The sequence below is a fragment of the Stegostoma tigrinum genome, chromosome 1 (assembly GCF_030684315.1).
Source record: "Stegostoma tigrinum isolate sSteTig4 chromosome 1, sSteTig4.hap1, whole genome shotgun sequence".
Lineage (NCBI taxonomy): Eukaryota > Metazoa > Chordata > Chondrichthyes > Orectolobiformes > Stegostomatidae > Stegostoma > Stegostoma tigrinum.
Genome location: NC_081354.1, coordinates 243,262 through 258,496, shown reverse-complemented (window position 1 = coordinate 258,496; position 15,235 = coordinate 243,262). Strand labels below are relative to the sequence as shown.

General features: G+C 41.8%; 1 protein-coding gene across 2 annotated transcripts in view; it reads right to left on the bottom strand.

The window, feature by feature from the left end:
* The window catches only part of wdr32 (WD repeat domain 32), a 101,564-nt gene that overhangs the window by 14,291 nt on the left and 72,038 nt on the right, over positions 1-15,235 (bottom strand). For both annotated transcript variants that reach the window (XM_059645580.1, XM_048558303.2), the window contains exons 11-12: positions 10,876-11,078; positions 701-817 (exon numbers count right to left, since the gene is read on the bottom strand). In XM_059645580.1, the coding sequence (XP_059501563.1) occupies positions 701-817; positions 10,876-11,078 (320 nt within the window). The remainder of the gene's footprint in view (positions 1-700; positions 818-10,875; positions 11,079-15,235) is intronic.

Genomic DNA, 15,235 nt, shown 5'->3' with positions numbered 1-15,235 from the left:
GTGTTCTAGTCTTCCAGCTTTAAAAGCCAGCATTCCCTTACCATTCTTGATTAATTTCTACAACCATTCATAACATTTTATATGAACTACAAAACCCTTCAGACCACCAATGTTTCTCAGTCTGCATCATCTTGAAAGTACCCTAAAACTGTCATTAGGGTATCTGCTTTGGACCCAAGAATGTTTGCTTATTTTAAATCTGTTTGTCACAGCTTTTCACATGTAGTTTGGCTGCTTGACAGACTTTCAGAGGTTCCGAAATTCAGTAAAGGCAATCTGTGATAATGTAACTTTCTATATCCAACGTATCTAGTCTTTAGACATAATTCATTAATCAATACATGAAACAGTTGAGGCCACAACACACATCTTTACAAGTGTCGCCCTGCAAATCAGAATATCTGTCAAGTTTGCTCTTTGTTTGGGTTCATTACGATGTTCCATGCAAGTTTCTTTTGATGCTTCCTCCTTGGAGCTCTTACCACCTGTTTAATCAAACTTGTTTTTGTTCTATATTGCTAGCATTGGAGCAATGATAATGTTAGATGTTTTCAAAGTTGGCTTTTCACTTTTGCCTCAATTAAATAAGTTGAAACTAATCATCACTTTCACGTATTAACACTTAAAAATTGAAACAAACTCTTGTTGTAAAGGAGAAAGAAAACTAATGCTATATACTGCTATGATTTACAACCATTACCTTCTCTCTCCATCCGAACACAAGACTGTGATGGGTCTTTTTCAGAGTTCTGCTTTGTGCTTATTTGATGATGTTGTGATCGTAAACCAGGTAAGCTGCAAGACGACATGGTTAAATCTAGACATAAAAGCACACAGGTAGTATTTAAAAGATTAACGATTCGAAATTACCAGTACATTTATAAAATAATAGAGATTTCCAAGTACAGATAGAGTAAATAGCTATACCAACAAAGCAGAGATGGGGGTGGCTGAAGACAGAAGGTCCAACAATTAGTGATCAAAAAGAAAAAGATGTCTAATTTTTTTTTGTACAAGGAATCATGTAACTTGAGCATTTTTTATGATCTACAGTGAACTGTAAATGCCTCTCAACAAATTAAAATGAGTGAAATCATTAGATTTAGAGTAGAAACATTAACGATGATTACTGTCAAGTATGTGGACCGATATATTTGTTTTAGCATTTAATCCAGTCGGTGAATGTAATACAGGATGAAATCTGTATGACCAACAGTCAATAATCTTGCTGGATATGTTCTCAGAATTCCTGCAGTATGGAAGCAGGCCATTCAGTCCCCCAAGTCTGCACTGGCCCTCCAAAAAGCAGACACACACACGCGCACACCGCCCCCCCGCACCCCCCCCACCCCCCGCATTTCCCATGGCTAATTCATCTAGCCTGCACATCTCTGGACACCACGGGCAGTTTAGCAATGGCCAATCCACATAACCTGCACATCACTGAACTGTGGGAGGAAACCAGAGCACCCAGAGGAAACCCATGCAGAAATGGGGAGGATATGCAAACTTCAAACAGACAGTTGCTTGAGGCTGGAATGGAACCAGTGTTCCTTGTGCTGTGAGACAACGGAAAAAAAACCACAGAGTCACCTGGCTGCAAAGCAAAGTTAAGTGTCTTGAACAGGCGTGAAGGAGGTAAATCAACTCCCCTCTTTTCAAATTCTCGATTAGATGCTACAAAGATTTATTTTCTTTCTAGCATGAGGCTACACCACTCTCCAATTAAAATACTGTAAACTAGATCAACAGAAACAATGATGAGCAATTTTAAGGTTTTGACCAAAAGGAAGAGCAAATTTAACATCCACTAAGCATGAAAATAAATAGACCTGTGTCAAATATGTAAGCAAATACAATGTTGAAAAAGGATAGCATCCAGTTCAAATCATCCTGCTATCTATCTTACTTTCTACAGAAGGACATACTTAAAATCAATCCCAAATAGTCTATTCCAAAAAAACTTTCATGCATCAGCCTATCTCAGTTACAATTCCCTTTGCTATTGAATTTCCCCCTGTCGAATTATAATTTAAAATAGTGTTTACCAAATTTCTTCCCCACTCTGACCCTAGTTGAAGGCTTCAAAATTATCATGACCTCTCAGCAACAAATGCAAAGTGTGAGCAGCAAGTAAAGAATGCAGTGGAGGGATCAGTATTCCACAACAGTCATAGTTACCTCTGTCCTCATGATCCCACTTGAGGTCCAAACCACATTTTGGAAACATTAATCAAGCTTGTGGCTCTACAAGTCATCATTCCTCAGCAAACAAAATCTGTGTATATTTTGCTCTCTTTTCAAGCCATATTACATATTCACCACCTAAATCTATCACACTAAATTTACTTCACGTGGAAAATATTTTCATAATGGTTTTTTTGGACAGCTTGACGGCTGAGTTTGATAGTATTTTCATAAAACAAGCTTCTATTACTTCCAAGTCCTGCATCCTTTATGCTAATTAAATGGTATGGTCTTAAAAAGGGCACAGCAGTACTGTCATAATGCCCTCTGATTTCTCTGACCTTCTGAATGCAATGTGAGATGGATGAAAGAATTTATACTGCTAGGACAAGGACATACGATGTTTCTGACTTAGAATTATGTCTTTTTGAGGTGTGGTGGTTTTTATGCAAGTGTTATATTGAGTCTGATGTGCTTGTATCAGAATTAAAAATCAAAAGCACAAAAAATTAGCTCAATAGCCTCTATTTCGTCCAAAAAAGAAGAAATCTTTTTCACTTGTAAGATGGATATAGCTAGATGAACATTAAATATTTTGAAGGCCAGATTCTCTGTAACCTGTGGGTACATTCAAAACCAACAATAATTCCTCAATATTGATTCAATGTTGCTTCATTATAATGTTGTTGATAAAACAGATAAAGTCTATCTTTTTGACAATATGATGTTCATTACAATGTTGCTTGCTAGAATTCCTGTCTCTCCCTGCCCCCTTGCCAATCCTGCCAATTTACACTGCATCTTCATTTAAAGTCAGGGTTATGTTCTGAAAACTTCCAACTTGAAATGACATTGATTCTAATGAATCAGTGCTTCAATGTAAAAAGTTGGTATTAGGTTCTGAGGGGAATTCTCAAGTAGAGAAAAAATTAAACATTACGCTTGTACCTTCTGAACTAAACTGCAGACTTTTAAATAACTAAATTCCTACAGTTGTAAATAACTGAAAATAAAATAAATTGAGAAAAACTTGTAAAAAACAATTATAACATTTTACTTACGATACCTCCTGTAGCAAACGTTCCAACTGTGAAGCTTGGGTTACGACTGCACGTGATTAGTGCTCCAGAGTGTCTGTTTATCAGGCCCTTGCTTGTTTCTGAGCACATTATGGCTGCTCTCTGGTACTGCCCATTATCAGGGACACTGCGCCCCTTTTGTCCAGCATCCACCTGGGCCACCGCTGGATAAGGCTGCACCTTAGCCAATTTTAACAAATCTCACAATGGACAAGATTTTTTTGTCCAAATAACTTACTAATGTTAAAGCTAAACAGGATTATTTTAAATGCAAACTACCTGTACCTTAACAAATAAGCTCACAGTGTACCTCAATGGTAACCTTCATTGTTGAGATTTTCACTGTTCTGCTCTCTCTGCTGCACCTTGGTTGAGGTGCAGGTAGCGGACATGGGCTCTGCAGCTCATAGTACCTTCTCACTTATTGGTAACCTGGGAGGAGATCCAACAGTCAGCTCCAAGGTTGCCACAGATTGGCATGATGTTTTGCAAATTTTCTTTGCACCATTAGGGTCAGTGCGCCAACACAACAAAAGCCTCTCAGCTGCTCCTCTTCCCCAGCTCCACTCCTATCTGGTTTCACCAATGACAGTCCGAATATCTACTACCAATACTAGTAAGTTGTTAGGCCGCTCAGGCACTGATATTGTCATCTGTCACCAGATGAAGCCTGCAGCTGAGCACAATCCTAGAGTCACACAGCATGCAAACAGACCCTTTGGTCCATCGAGTCCATGCCAAGCATAATCCCAAACTAAAATGGTTCCATCTGCCTGCATCTGGCCCATATCCCTCCAAACCATTTCAATTCATGTACTTAAAGTGTCCACTGTCAACTTTAATTCTTTTAAAATAAATTCAACAGTTGCTCATAAATGTAGGAATTTAGGAAAGAACACTATTTCAACTCAAGAGTTTAATACACTTAGTCTCGTGTCAAACCATCTGAAGAACTAAACTAGACTCACCATATTGTAGACAAACACAGCAAGTCAGGCAGAACTTGGAGAAAAGGAGCAGTCAACATTTCAGGTATAACCCTTCTTCCAGCCCCGAAGAAGAGTTATACCCAAAACGTTGACTGCTGCTTTTCTCCAGACGTTGCCTGGCTTGCTGTATTCTTCCAGCCTCCTGGTTTGTCTATCTTGGATTCCAACATCTGCAGCTTTTTTGTCTCTATACTTATCATATTAGTTGCAATGAGGAACTCTAATTTGTTCAGTTTTGTTTCATTGAAAGTCACACACCTTAGGAAAGAAACATTGTTTATTGAGAACTTACTGTATTCCAGGATTGCTTTTTTATGCAAAAATAGGAATTTGAGAATGAATGGACATCCACTCTTGGATGTTATATCTCTGCCAATGTTGTCCCTTTCAGGACAGCTTCAATAACAATGTGAACATGGTCAAAGGTAGAAGATAGAGGGTGGTGGTGGAGGGTTGCTTTTCAGACTGGAGACTCATGACTAGTGGTGTGCCACAAGGATCAGTGCTGGATCCACTGCTTTTCGTCATTTATATACATGATTTGGATGTGAACACAGGAGGTATACTTAAGGTGTTTGCAGAGGACACCAAAATTGGAATAGTAGTAGACAGCAAAGGAAGTTACCCCAGAGTACAACAGGATCTTGATCAGATGGGCCAAAGGGCTGAGGAGTGGCACATGGAGTTTAACTTAGATAAATGTGAAGTACTGCATTTTGGAAAGCCAAATCAGGGCAGGACTTATACAGTTAATGGTGAGGTCCTGGGGAATGTTGCTGAATAAAAAGACCTTAGCATGCTAGTTCATAGATCCTTGAAAGTGGAGTCACAGGTAGGTAGGATATTGAAGAAGGCGTTTGGTATACTTGCCTTTGTTGGTCAGTGCATTGAATATTGGAGTTGGAAGGTCATATCTGCAGCTGTACAGGACATTAGTTAGGCCACTTTTGGCATATTGCGTTTAATTCTGCTCTCTCTGCTATTAGAAGCATGTTGTAAAACTCGAAAGGATTCAGAAAATATTTACAAGCATATTGCCAGCATTGGAGGGATTGAGCAATAAGGAGGGGCTGAATAGACTGGGGCTATTTTCTATGGAACGTTAGAGGCTGAGGGGTGACCTTACAGAAGTTTATAAATCATGAGGGGTATGGATAGGGTGGAGAGCCAAGGCCTTTTCCCCAGGGTGGCAGAGTCCAAAACTAGTTGGCATAGGATTAAGGTGAGGGGGGAAATATTTAAAAGCGACCTGAGGGGCATTGTTTTCATACAGAGGTGGTGTGTGTCTGGAACAAGCTGCTAGAAGTAGTGGTGAATGCTGGTACAATTACAACATTTAAAAGGCAGGTGGATGGGTATACGAATAGGAAAGGTTTAGAGGGATATGGGCCAAGTGCTGCAAAATGGGATTAGATTAATTCAGGATATCTGGTCAGCAAGGACAAGTTGGGCAGAGGGGCTGCTTCTGTGCTGTTCAACTTTATGACTGTCAATCAATCTGGAATTACTACCTGAATCATCCACTTTTTCAAGAGGGGATACAAGTCAGGCTTTTATTCAGTACTCAAATGAATGAGAGGAAGCAGCTAAGCTGAAATTCATTCATTCAGGGTGGTAGTTAGATTGTTTCAGAGACACTAGGAATTGCAGATGCTGGAGAATCTGAGATAACAAGGTGTAGAGTTGGATGAACACAGCATGCCAAGCAGCATCATAGGGGCAGAAAAGCTGATGTTTCGGGCCTAGTCTTGGCCCAAAATGCCAGCGTTCCTGCTCGGCCTGCTGAGTTCATCCAGCTCTACACCTTATCATCTATGGTAGTTAGATTGTCTGTTTTTTTGGAGATGGTCATTGCCCGACATATGTATAGCATGAATGTTACTTGTCACTTTTCGGCCCAAGCTTAGATATTGTTTACAACTTGTTGAATTTGAACATGAACCACTTTCGTATCAGAGGAGGTGCGAATAGTGCTGAACATTATGCAATCATTGGCAAACATCCCCACCTATGACTGAAGATGGTTGAACCTAGAACACTACCATGAGGAACACCTGCAGAGATGTCCTAGAGCCGAGATGTCTGACTTCTGACAACCACAACCATTTTCCTATATGCCAAGTATTTAGAGAAGAATAGACTTATTAGAGATAGTCAGCATGACTTTACGCTGGGGAGATCTTGTCTCACAAATGTGACTGAGTTTTTTGAGGAAGTAGCGAAGATAATTGATCAGGGTAGGACAGTGGAAGTTGTCCTTAAAGACTTTACCAAAAAACATTTGACAAAGTCCCTCCTGGTAGTCTGGTCCAGAAGATAAGTCACACAGCATCTATGGTGAGTTGGCAAGTTGAATGTAAAATTGGTTTGGTCATAAAAGACAGAGGGTAGTTGTGGAGGAGTATTTTTCTGACTGTGACCAGTGATGTTCAGTGAGGATCAATGCTGGTACCTCTTATTTTATAAATATGTTTAAAAATGATTTGGATTGAAAAAGTAGATGATCTGTTTGATGCAGATAATGAGAAAGGTTATTAAAGTATGACAGAAAAGTTGGATGGAGAAATGGAAGATGGAGTTTAATCTAAGTGATGTGACGCATTTTGAGAGATCAAATGCTAAAAGGGAATTATACAGGAAATAGCAGGACCCTGAGGAGCACTGATGTATAGACTCATCTTGGGGTGCAAGTCCATAGCACCCTAAAAGTGGCAAGACAAGTCTTCAGTACTTTTGCAAGCATATTGTCAGGGCCCATAACCTTTAAACTATCCAGTGCCTCCAACTGTTTCTTGATATCACATGGAGTGAATGGGGCAACATAGTGGTCAGCGACTCCAACATCACAGCACCTCTGAGGAGGGTTGGTGTGGACTTGATGGGCTGAATGGCCTGCTTCCACACTGTCAGGATTCTATGGATTAGGAGACTGGCATCTGTGATATCAGAGATCTCTGGTGGAGGCTGAAGATTGTTGCAAATGCTTTAGCTTTACCTTTTGCACTAATGCCTTTTCCACATTAAGAAGACTCCTCCATCTATCAGTTGTTTAATTTTCCACAACCATTCAAGACTGAATGAGGCAGGACTGCAGAGCTTCAATCTGATCCACTGGTTGTGGGATCACTAAGTTCTGTTTATCACTTGCTGCTGATACTGTTTAGAATGCAAGTAGTTCTGTTCCGTAGTTTCAAAGGGTGACACCTCATTTTTGTGTGCTTGGTGCTGCTCCTGGTATGTCCTCCTGCATTCTTCATTGAACCAATATTGATCCTGACTTGAGGCTAATGATTGAGTGGGGAATATTTCAGGCCATGAGATTGTAGATTGTGTTGCAGTGTGAATCTGTGGCTGTTGATGGCCCACAGTGCCTCATGAATGCCCAGTCATGAGTTGTTACAACAGTTTCAAGTCTGTCCTGTTTAGCACAGTTATAGTGCCACACAACACAATGTAAGGAATAAGTAATGTGAAGGCAGGAAATACTTAGAAATGCATGGTGAACTAAAGCTAAGCCAGTACAGCTACATTCAAGGGAAGGTCATAACTGACAAATCTGTTAGAATTCTTTGAGGTGGTAACAGGCAAGTCAAACAAAGGAGGACATAATCAGAGATAATGGGAACTGCAGATGCTGGAGAATTCCAAGATAATAAAATGTGAGGCTGGATGAACACAGCAGGCCAAGCAGCATCTCAGGAGCACAAAAGTTGACGTTTCGGGCCTAGACCCTTCATCAGAGGACGTAATCAATTTGGATTTCCCAAAGACCTTTGATAAGGTGCCACACAGGAGGCTGCTAAATAAGATAAGAGCTCAAGGTATTAGAGCCAAGACACTGGCATTGCTCAGAGGACTGACCAACTGGCAGAAGGCAGAGACTGAGGATAAACAGGTTTCTTTTTCAAGATGGCAGCCGGTGATTAATGGAATTTGACAGGGGTCAATGTCACATTGTACATTAACAATCTGGATGAAGGAAATGGGTGCATTGTTACTAAGTTTGTAGAAAACACAAAGATAGGTGGAGTGACAGGTGTTTTTGGGGAGGGGGGGAGGCTGCGAAAGGACTTGGACAGGCTCGGAGAGTGGGCACAGAAGTGGCAGATGGAATACAATGTGGGAAAGCGTGAGAATATACACTTTGATAGGAAGAATAATAGCATGGGCTATTTTCCAAACGGGGAAAAGGCTTCAGAAATCTGAAGCACAAAGGGATTTTGGAAAAGGATTCTCTCTGATGAAGGGTCGAGGCCCGAAACGTCAGCTTTTGTGCTCCTGAGATGCTGCTTGGCCTGCTGTGTTCATCCAGCTTCACACTTATCTAAAGAGTAACATGTGGGTTCAGTAAGGAAGGCAAATGCAATGTTAGCGTTTATTTCAAGACGGCTAGAATCCAACAGCAGAGATGTACTGCTGCGGCTAGATAAAGCCATCATCAGACTGCATTTGGAATGTTGAGAGCTGTTCTGGGTCCCGTATCTAAGAAGGGATGTACTGGCCTTGGCGTGGGGTGAACAGGAGGTTCACAAGAATGATCTTGGGAATGAATGCTTGTCATACAAGGTGCAACTCAGTTCTTTGAGTCTCTACATGATGGCTTTTGGAATTGAGTGTGAGTATGAGGGACTCTGGCTCCTATACCTGTGGTCTTATGGTACATGGTAATCAATAAGAGGTTTTCTTACCCATCTGACTTCATGGGGTCCAGAGTATGTGTTTACTGAAAGGCCTGGATAGAGTACATGTGGAGACTAGGTTCCCAGTTGTACAAGAGGACTCAAGGGCATAGCCTCTGGGTGCAGGCAAGACCTTTCGATTGATAGGCAGAATTTCTTCAGCCAGTAGGCGGTGAATCTCACTGCCACAGAAGACTGTGAAGTCAAGTCACAGAGTGTCTTTAAGACAGAGATATTTAGATTCATGATTTCTAAGGGGATGAAAGGCAGAATACCAGGTCAATAGAAAGATTCTTGGTAATGTAGATGTGCAGAGGGATCTTGGTGCCCATGTACATAGATCCCTGAAAGTTGTCACCCAGGTTGATAGTGCTGTTAAGAAGGCTTACGGTGTGTTAGGTTTTATTGGTAGAGGGATTGAGTTCTGGAGCCGTGATGTCATGCTGCAACTGTACAAAACGCTAGTGCGGCCTCACTTGGAATATTGCGTGCAGTTCTGGTCGCCCCGTTACAGGAAGGATGTGGAAGCATTGGAAACGGTGCAGAGGAGATTTACCAGACGGTTGCCTGGTCTGGAGCGCAGGCCCTATGAAGAAAGGCTGAGGGACTTGGGTCTGTTCTCATTGGAGAGGAGGAGGCCAAGAAGGGATTTAATAGCGACATACAAGATGATCAGAGGATTAGATAGGGAGGACAGTGAGAGTCTTTTTCCGAGGATGATGACTTCAGCTTGTACAAGGGAGCATGGCTACAAATTGAGGGGTGGTATATTTAAGTCAGATGTCAGAGGCAGATTCTTTATTCAGAGTGGTAAGGCGTGGAACGCCCTGCCTGCCAATCTAGTTAACTCAGCCACATGAGGGGCATTTAAACAGTCCTTGGATAAGCATATGGAAGATGATGGGATAGTGTACGGGGAGGGGCTTAGATTAGTTCACAGGCTGGCGCAACATCAAGGGCCGAAGGGCCTGTTCTGCGCTGTATCGTACTATGTTCTATGTTACAGGGAGAAGACTGGAGAAAGGGGTTGAAAAATGTACCAGCCACGATGGAATGGTGGAGCAGGCTCAATGGGCCAAATGGCTTAATTGTGCTCCTATGCCTGTGGTCCAGAGTCAACATTGAGGACTCCCGCAAACAACAGTCCTGATTGGTATACCAGTGTGCCACTACCTCTCCTGGGCCCATCCTGCCACTGGAACAGGACATATGTGTGGGACGTTGTAAAGTATGATTCTGTAATTATGACGAGGTCAAGCTCTGAGAGACAGCTCTCCCAGTTTTTGGCTCTAGACCCCAGATTTGGTATGAAGGACTCTGCAAAGTTCACAGGTCTGTTTCTACCATTGTTGTTTCTGATGTCCAGGTCCATCTCATGTGGTACATCAAGTTTCACTTCTTTTTTGAGACTTTATAGCAGCTGTCACAACTAAACGACTTGCTTAGCCATTTCAAAGGATGGTTAAGAGTCAACCACATTGCTGTGACAGAAACCAGGCAAGGATGGCAGTTTTATCCCCATGTAGGTTCATGATCATCATGTGACTCAATTTCATATTTGTTAATGAATTCAAAATCAAGTCTCCAGAATTTTACCTGAGTTTCTGGATTAATAGTTTAGAGATAATACCGCTATGCCATTGTTATAGTTGAGGGGAGACAGTCATTAGCGAGAAGTCATTAAATCATCATGTGCATGCAGGAGATTCTTGCCCAGCATGTCACATTGCGAGGATAAGCAAGAAGCCAGATAATCTTTCCAAACTGATCATACCATGCCTGCCACAGAGCAGATGAAGAAATCAACACAAAATTTAAAATTCAATCTGTGTGACTATTTTAACAACAAAATATAGTAGGAATAGATTCAATCAACAAACTTACTGGTTTTTAAGACAGCGACTTTCAGAATATGATAGTCATAATGTTCAATGTACTCGCCTGTATTTGAAGCAGAACGCTTGCCTCTCAAACTGCGATAGTTAGAAACTTCCAATGATTGGGTTAAATCAAGGTCATGAAGAATTAGAAGATAACCAGATGATGTTGATATTAGCATCTTTGAACAATCTGGTGTTAAACGCATTCGCATCAGGTAGCGGGTGTGGAAAAATTTCTTATGTGGACAGCCTTCCTCTGTGCATCTGTTTCACAACAATTTGATTGTAATTACTACAACCGTACACATAGAAACACAGAAATTAGAAGCCTGAACAGGCAAATGTCCCTTAACTCTGTTCCACCACCCAACATGACTATGCTGATCCTCTATCTCAATGCCACATTTCTGCTTTCTCCCCAAACCTTTTGAGGCCTTTATAAATATATCTATTTCTTTCTTGAAAATATTCAGTGATTTGGCCTCCACAGTCTTCTGTGATAGAGAAGTCCATGAGCAAATAAATATCTCATGTCAGTCCTAAATGGTCTAGACTGCGACTGCTGGTTATAAAAAGCAGGGAAACATCCTGTCTGCATCTGATGTGTAGCCCTTTTTGAATTTAATTAATTAGTTTTAATCACATCCCTACTCATCCTTCTGAACTTAAGAACCAATCTGTCGTCATCAGCCTCTGCAATACAATGAGGGGGCTATGATAAGTCTGTAGACATCACCATCAACAGTCCGGGGAAAACAGCTAATGCAGTCTCTGAGACTTACAGAAAGCAGTCAGCGGTCTGGGCACATTGGTCGGGGGTAGGTCATGGTAAGTCCCTTAGGTCGGACTTCAGGAATTAAGGGGAAAGAAGGTTTTTTTTTGGGAGGGGGGGGTGGGAGATGATGAAACAGCAGCTGGAGCCTCGGCATTTTAGCTTTCAGAACTGAGAGCTACAGGCCCTGGACAAGGGTGTAATACAATTACGAAGGGGGTTGGCAAAACTGTACAAGATGACTTGGAAGAGTGTAACAGGAAAGGATGGTGGTGATTGGGGCTTGTACATACTCAATTGGCATCAAGAATGGGCATGGGGTAAAAGATGAATTACAACACCAAGCACAGCCGCCTCTTCATATGGCTGCATGAGTAGGAAAGTTAGAATCAGTGGAGATGAATGTAGATGGGCTGGGTAGGGACATGCTGATGTGTGAACCCTATGGGTTTGAAGGGGTAGGTGACACAGGCTTATTAACAAGGTCAGCTGAGGCTGAGAACTGCTGGAAGAGCAGTGCTCACTGTTGCCATCCATCTTGCTGGAAATATAAAGTGTGCAATGGGAAGAAAATGGCTGTAACCACACTCTGAATAGACAGGGCAAATGACAACCTGTAAGGAAGGGTTCTGCAGCACACTGTTCAGAGGGGTTTTAAAGGGCAACAACATAGGTTATATGTCTCAAAAGTCCAGCACAAAGTCCTGTAGGACAAGCACTTTTGGTCACTCTACACCATTGACCTTCTCTGAAAGTCAATCACAACCACTGCCAGACAACTCTTCAGCAGCTTCAACATTATGCATAGAGGGATCCAAACAATAGGGATCATTATCATGAAGGCCAAAAGTACCAGCAGCACAATGCGTACACATTGTTCCTGCCAACTGTAGCTGATATCAGCAACAGTGTGCACAAACCTCAATTTGTGAAGCCTATTGACCATGAACTGCTGCTAAATGGCTTGCCCTGACAATGCCCCAAGGTGGCCTTCTTCATTGTGGCACCAAAATGTGCTTAATAAGTCTTCCTCTTTTCCCCTCCCCCTACAGCCAAGCGCACTCCCTGATTCTGCAGCTGAGGTGGAAGGAGCTAGCTCTGATGTAGAGGCTGTTCACCCTTGAGTTTTGACTGGGTAATCCTGGGGTTGCTTTTGTCTACACGGGTGAGACATGCTGAGGATTGCAAGTTAACTTTCCTCAGCTTGAAATTCCAAGGGTGAGAGAGGAAGTGACAAGGTGGAGGTGGAAGGCCCAGCCTCGTGAGAAACTGCAGACGGGCTCATGTGTAGTTCCTCCTTTAGCAGCATGCCTCCTGGCACTGCCCTGTATCTTCGAAGTTCCATTAAAATTCACTAATATCATAAAGCTTATGTGATGACGTAGAAATGGATGGTTTTCAGAGACAGAACATAGAACAGTACAGTCCCTTTGGCCCACAATGTTGTGCCGAACTTTTACCCTAATCCTAAGGTCTATGTAACCTCCACCCCTACCTTTTACTACCATCCATACAGCTATGTAACAGCCGCTTAAATACCCCTCATGATGCCGACTCCACTACACTCTCTGGCAATGCATTCCACGCCCCGACCATGCTTTAGAACAAATAAGACAGTGGTTTCAAAAATGGCAAATGGATTAAACATACATAAATTTAACAATGTATTTAGGAACGAGAAATGTCAACCACGTGTACATGAATTTATAAAGTAGTAAAAGATTAGCAAAGGATAGAGCAGGGCCCTAAGGAACAAGTGGGGTAAACTGTTCACTGAAGCAAACGTATGGCAGAGGTCCAACATGGATAACTGGCTTCTATCTTGACCGAATCTCAACGTGGTGATAATGGCTGAGTTGAAAACATGGGTGTTGAGCAACTGAGCAGTACAATGATAAATAAAGACAAAGTGCAAAAAAAAGGGCTGGCAGCATTCCAGGTAGAGAAGTCGCAACGCCTGGATGGGATGTATCCAAGATTGCTAAGTTAAGGGAGCAAATCATGGAGCCGTTACAGAAAGTTTCCAGGTCTCTCTGAACACACGATTAGTTCCAGGGGACTGGCGGATTGCAAATATTATTTAAAATAGGAACAAATTATAATCCAGGAAACTACAGACCTGTCATCTTGACAGCAATAGTGGGAAAATTGATGGATGCCATAATATCGGATAAGATAAATAGCTTGGTTAGCAAATTGGAACGTTTGGGATTGATGCGTCTTTGGCTGCATGGAGTAGAAGTTAACTAAAAGAGAGGAAAGAGGACAGGTACAGATGAGGATTCCTCAGATTGCAGACAAGTTGTAAGTGGCATTCCCCAGGCACATTTGCTTTTTTGGATTTATGTAACTCGTCTAGAGTTGGGTGTTGAGGTCAAAAATCTCTTAAATTTGTAGATAACGTTAAGCTAGGGAAAATAGTGATGACGATGCTGAGTGGCTTTAAAGAGACACTGACAAGTTGGTTAAATGGGCAGACACCTGGAAGATTAATTTTGATGCAGAGAAATGAGAGGGGATGCATTTTGGTAAAAGAAACAGAGACAATACAGGCTCAATGGTACAACTTTGAAGAGAGTACAGGAATTGAAGGACCCTGAGATTCACACGCATTATTCTCTGAAGATGGCCAGCGAAGTTGACTCAATTGTTAAAAAGGCTTATTGGATCCTTGGGTTTATAAACAGAGGCATAGACTCCACATTTGGAACACTGTGTTCAGTTCCGAGCAGCTTACTTAAGGGTGGATGTTAATGGCATGGAGAGAATGCAAAGATGATTTACTAGATTGACAACAAAAACAAGGGAATTCAGATACAAGGAAGGATTGGAGAAATTGGGCTTATTCTTAGAGCAGAGAAGATTAAGACAATCACCTTATTGAGGTGTTCAAAATTATTAATTTTGACAAAGAAGGATATTCTGTTTCCACTGGTTGGTATGTCAGTAACTAGGGGTCACACTTTCAAAACCGTCAGCGAGAGAGTTAGGAGTGAGATGAGGAGAAACTTCTTTATTCAGAAAGTTGTTAGGATTTGGCTAGCCATGCCTGGGAGAGCATTGGAGGCAAACTCCATAGGAAGTTTCAAAAATAGAGCTAAATATATATTTGAAAGTGATGAAGTTAGAAGGCTATGGGAATAGGGATGAAAAATGGGACGAACTGGTTGGCTTTTGGGAGCCACACAGATACAATGGACCGAATCATCCTCCTGTACTGTAAAAATTCTACTCAATGAAGAATGCTATTTACTAGTCACTGAATTATGCGGAGTCTCCAATGCCGTCACATGGGAACAGTCGAGCATCTGCCATCTACAATGACAGTACTATTATAAATTAATAAATTCAGGTGTTTGGAAAATGTAAGGACTGATTGGGGATGGTCAACATGGCTTTTTACATGGGACATTGTGCCTCACTAACCTAATTGAGTTTTTTGAAGAAGTAACGCAGAGGGTGAAGAAGGCAGAGTGGTGGGTATGATCTACGTGGACTTCAGTAAGGCGTTCGACAAAGGTTCTTTGTTCCAGACTGGTTATCAAGGTTAGATTTCATAGAATACAGGGAGAACTAGCCATTTGGATACAGAGCTCAAAGGCAGAAGACAGAGGGTCGTAGTAGAGGGTTGCTTTTCAGATCAGAGGCC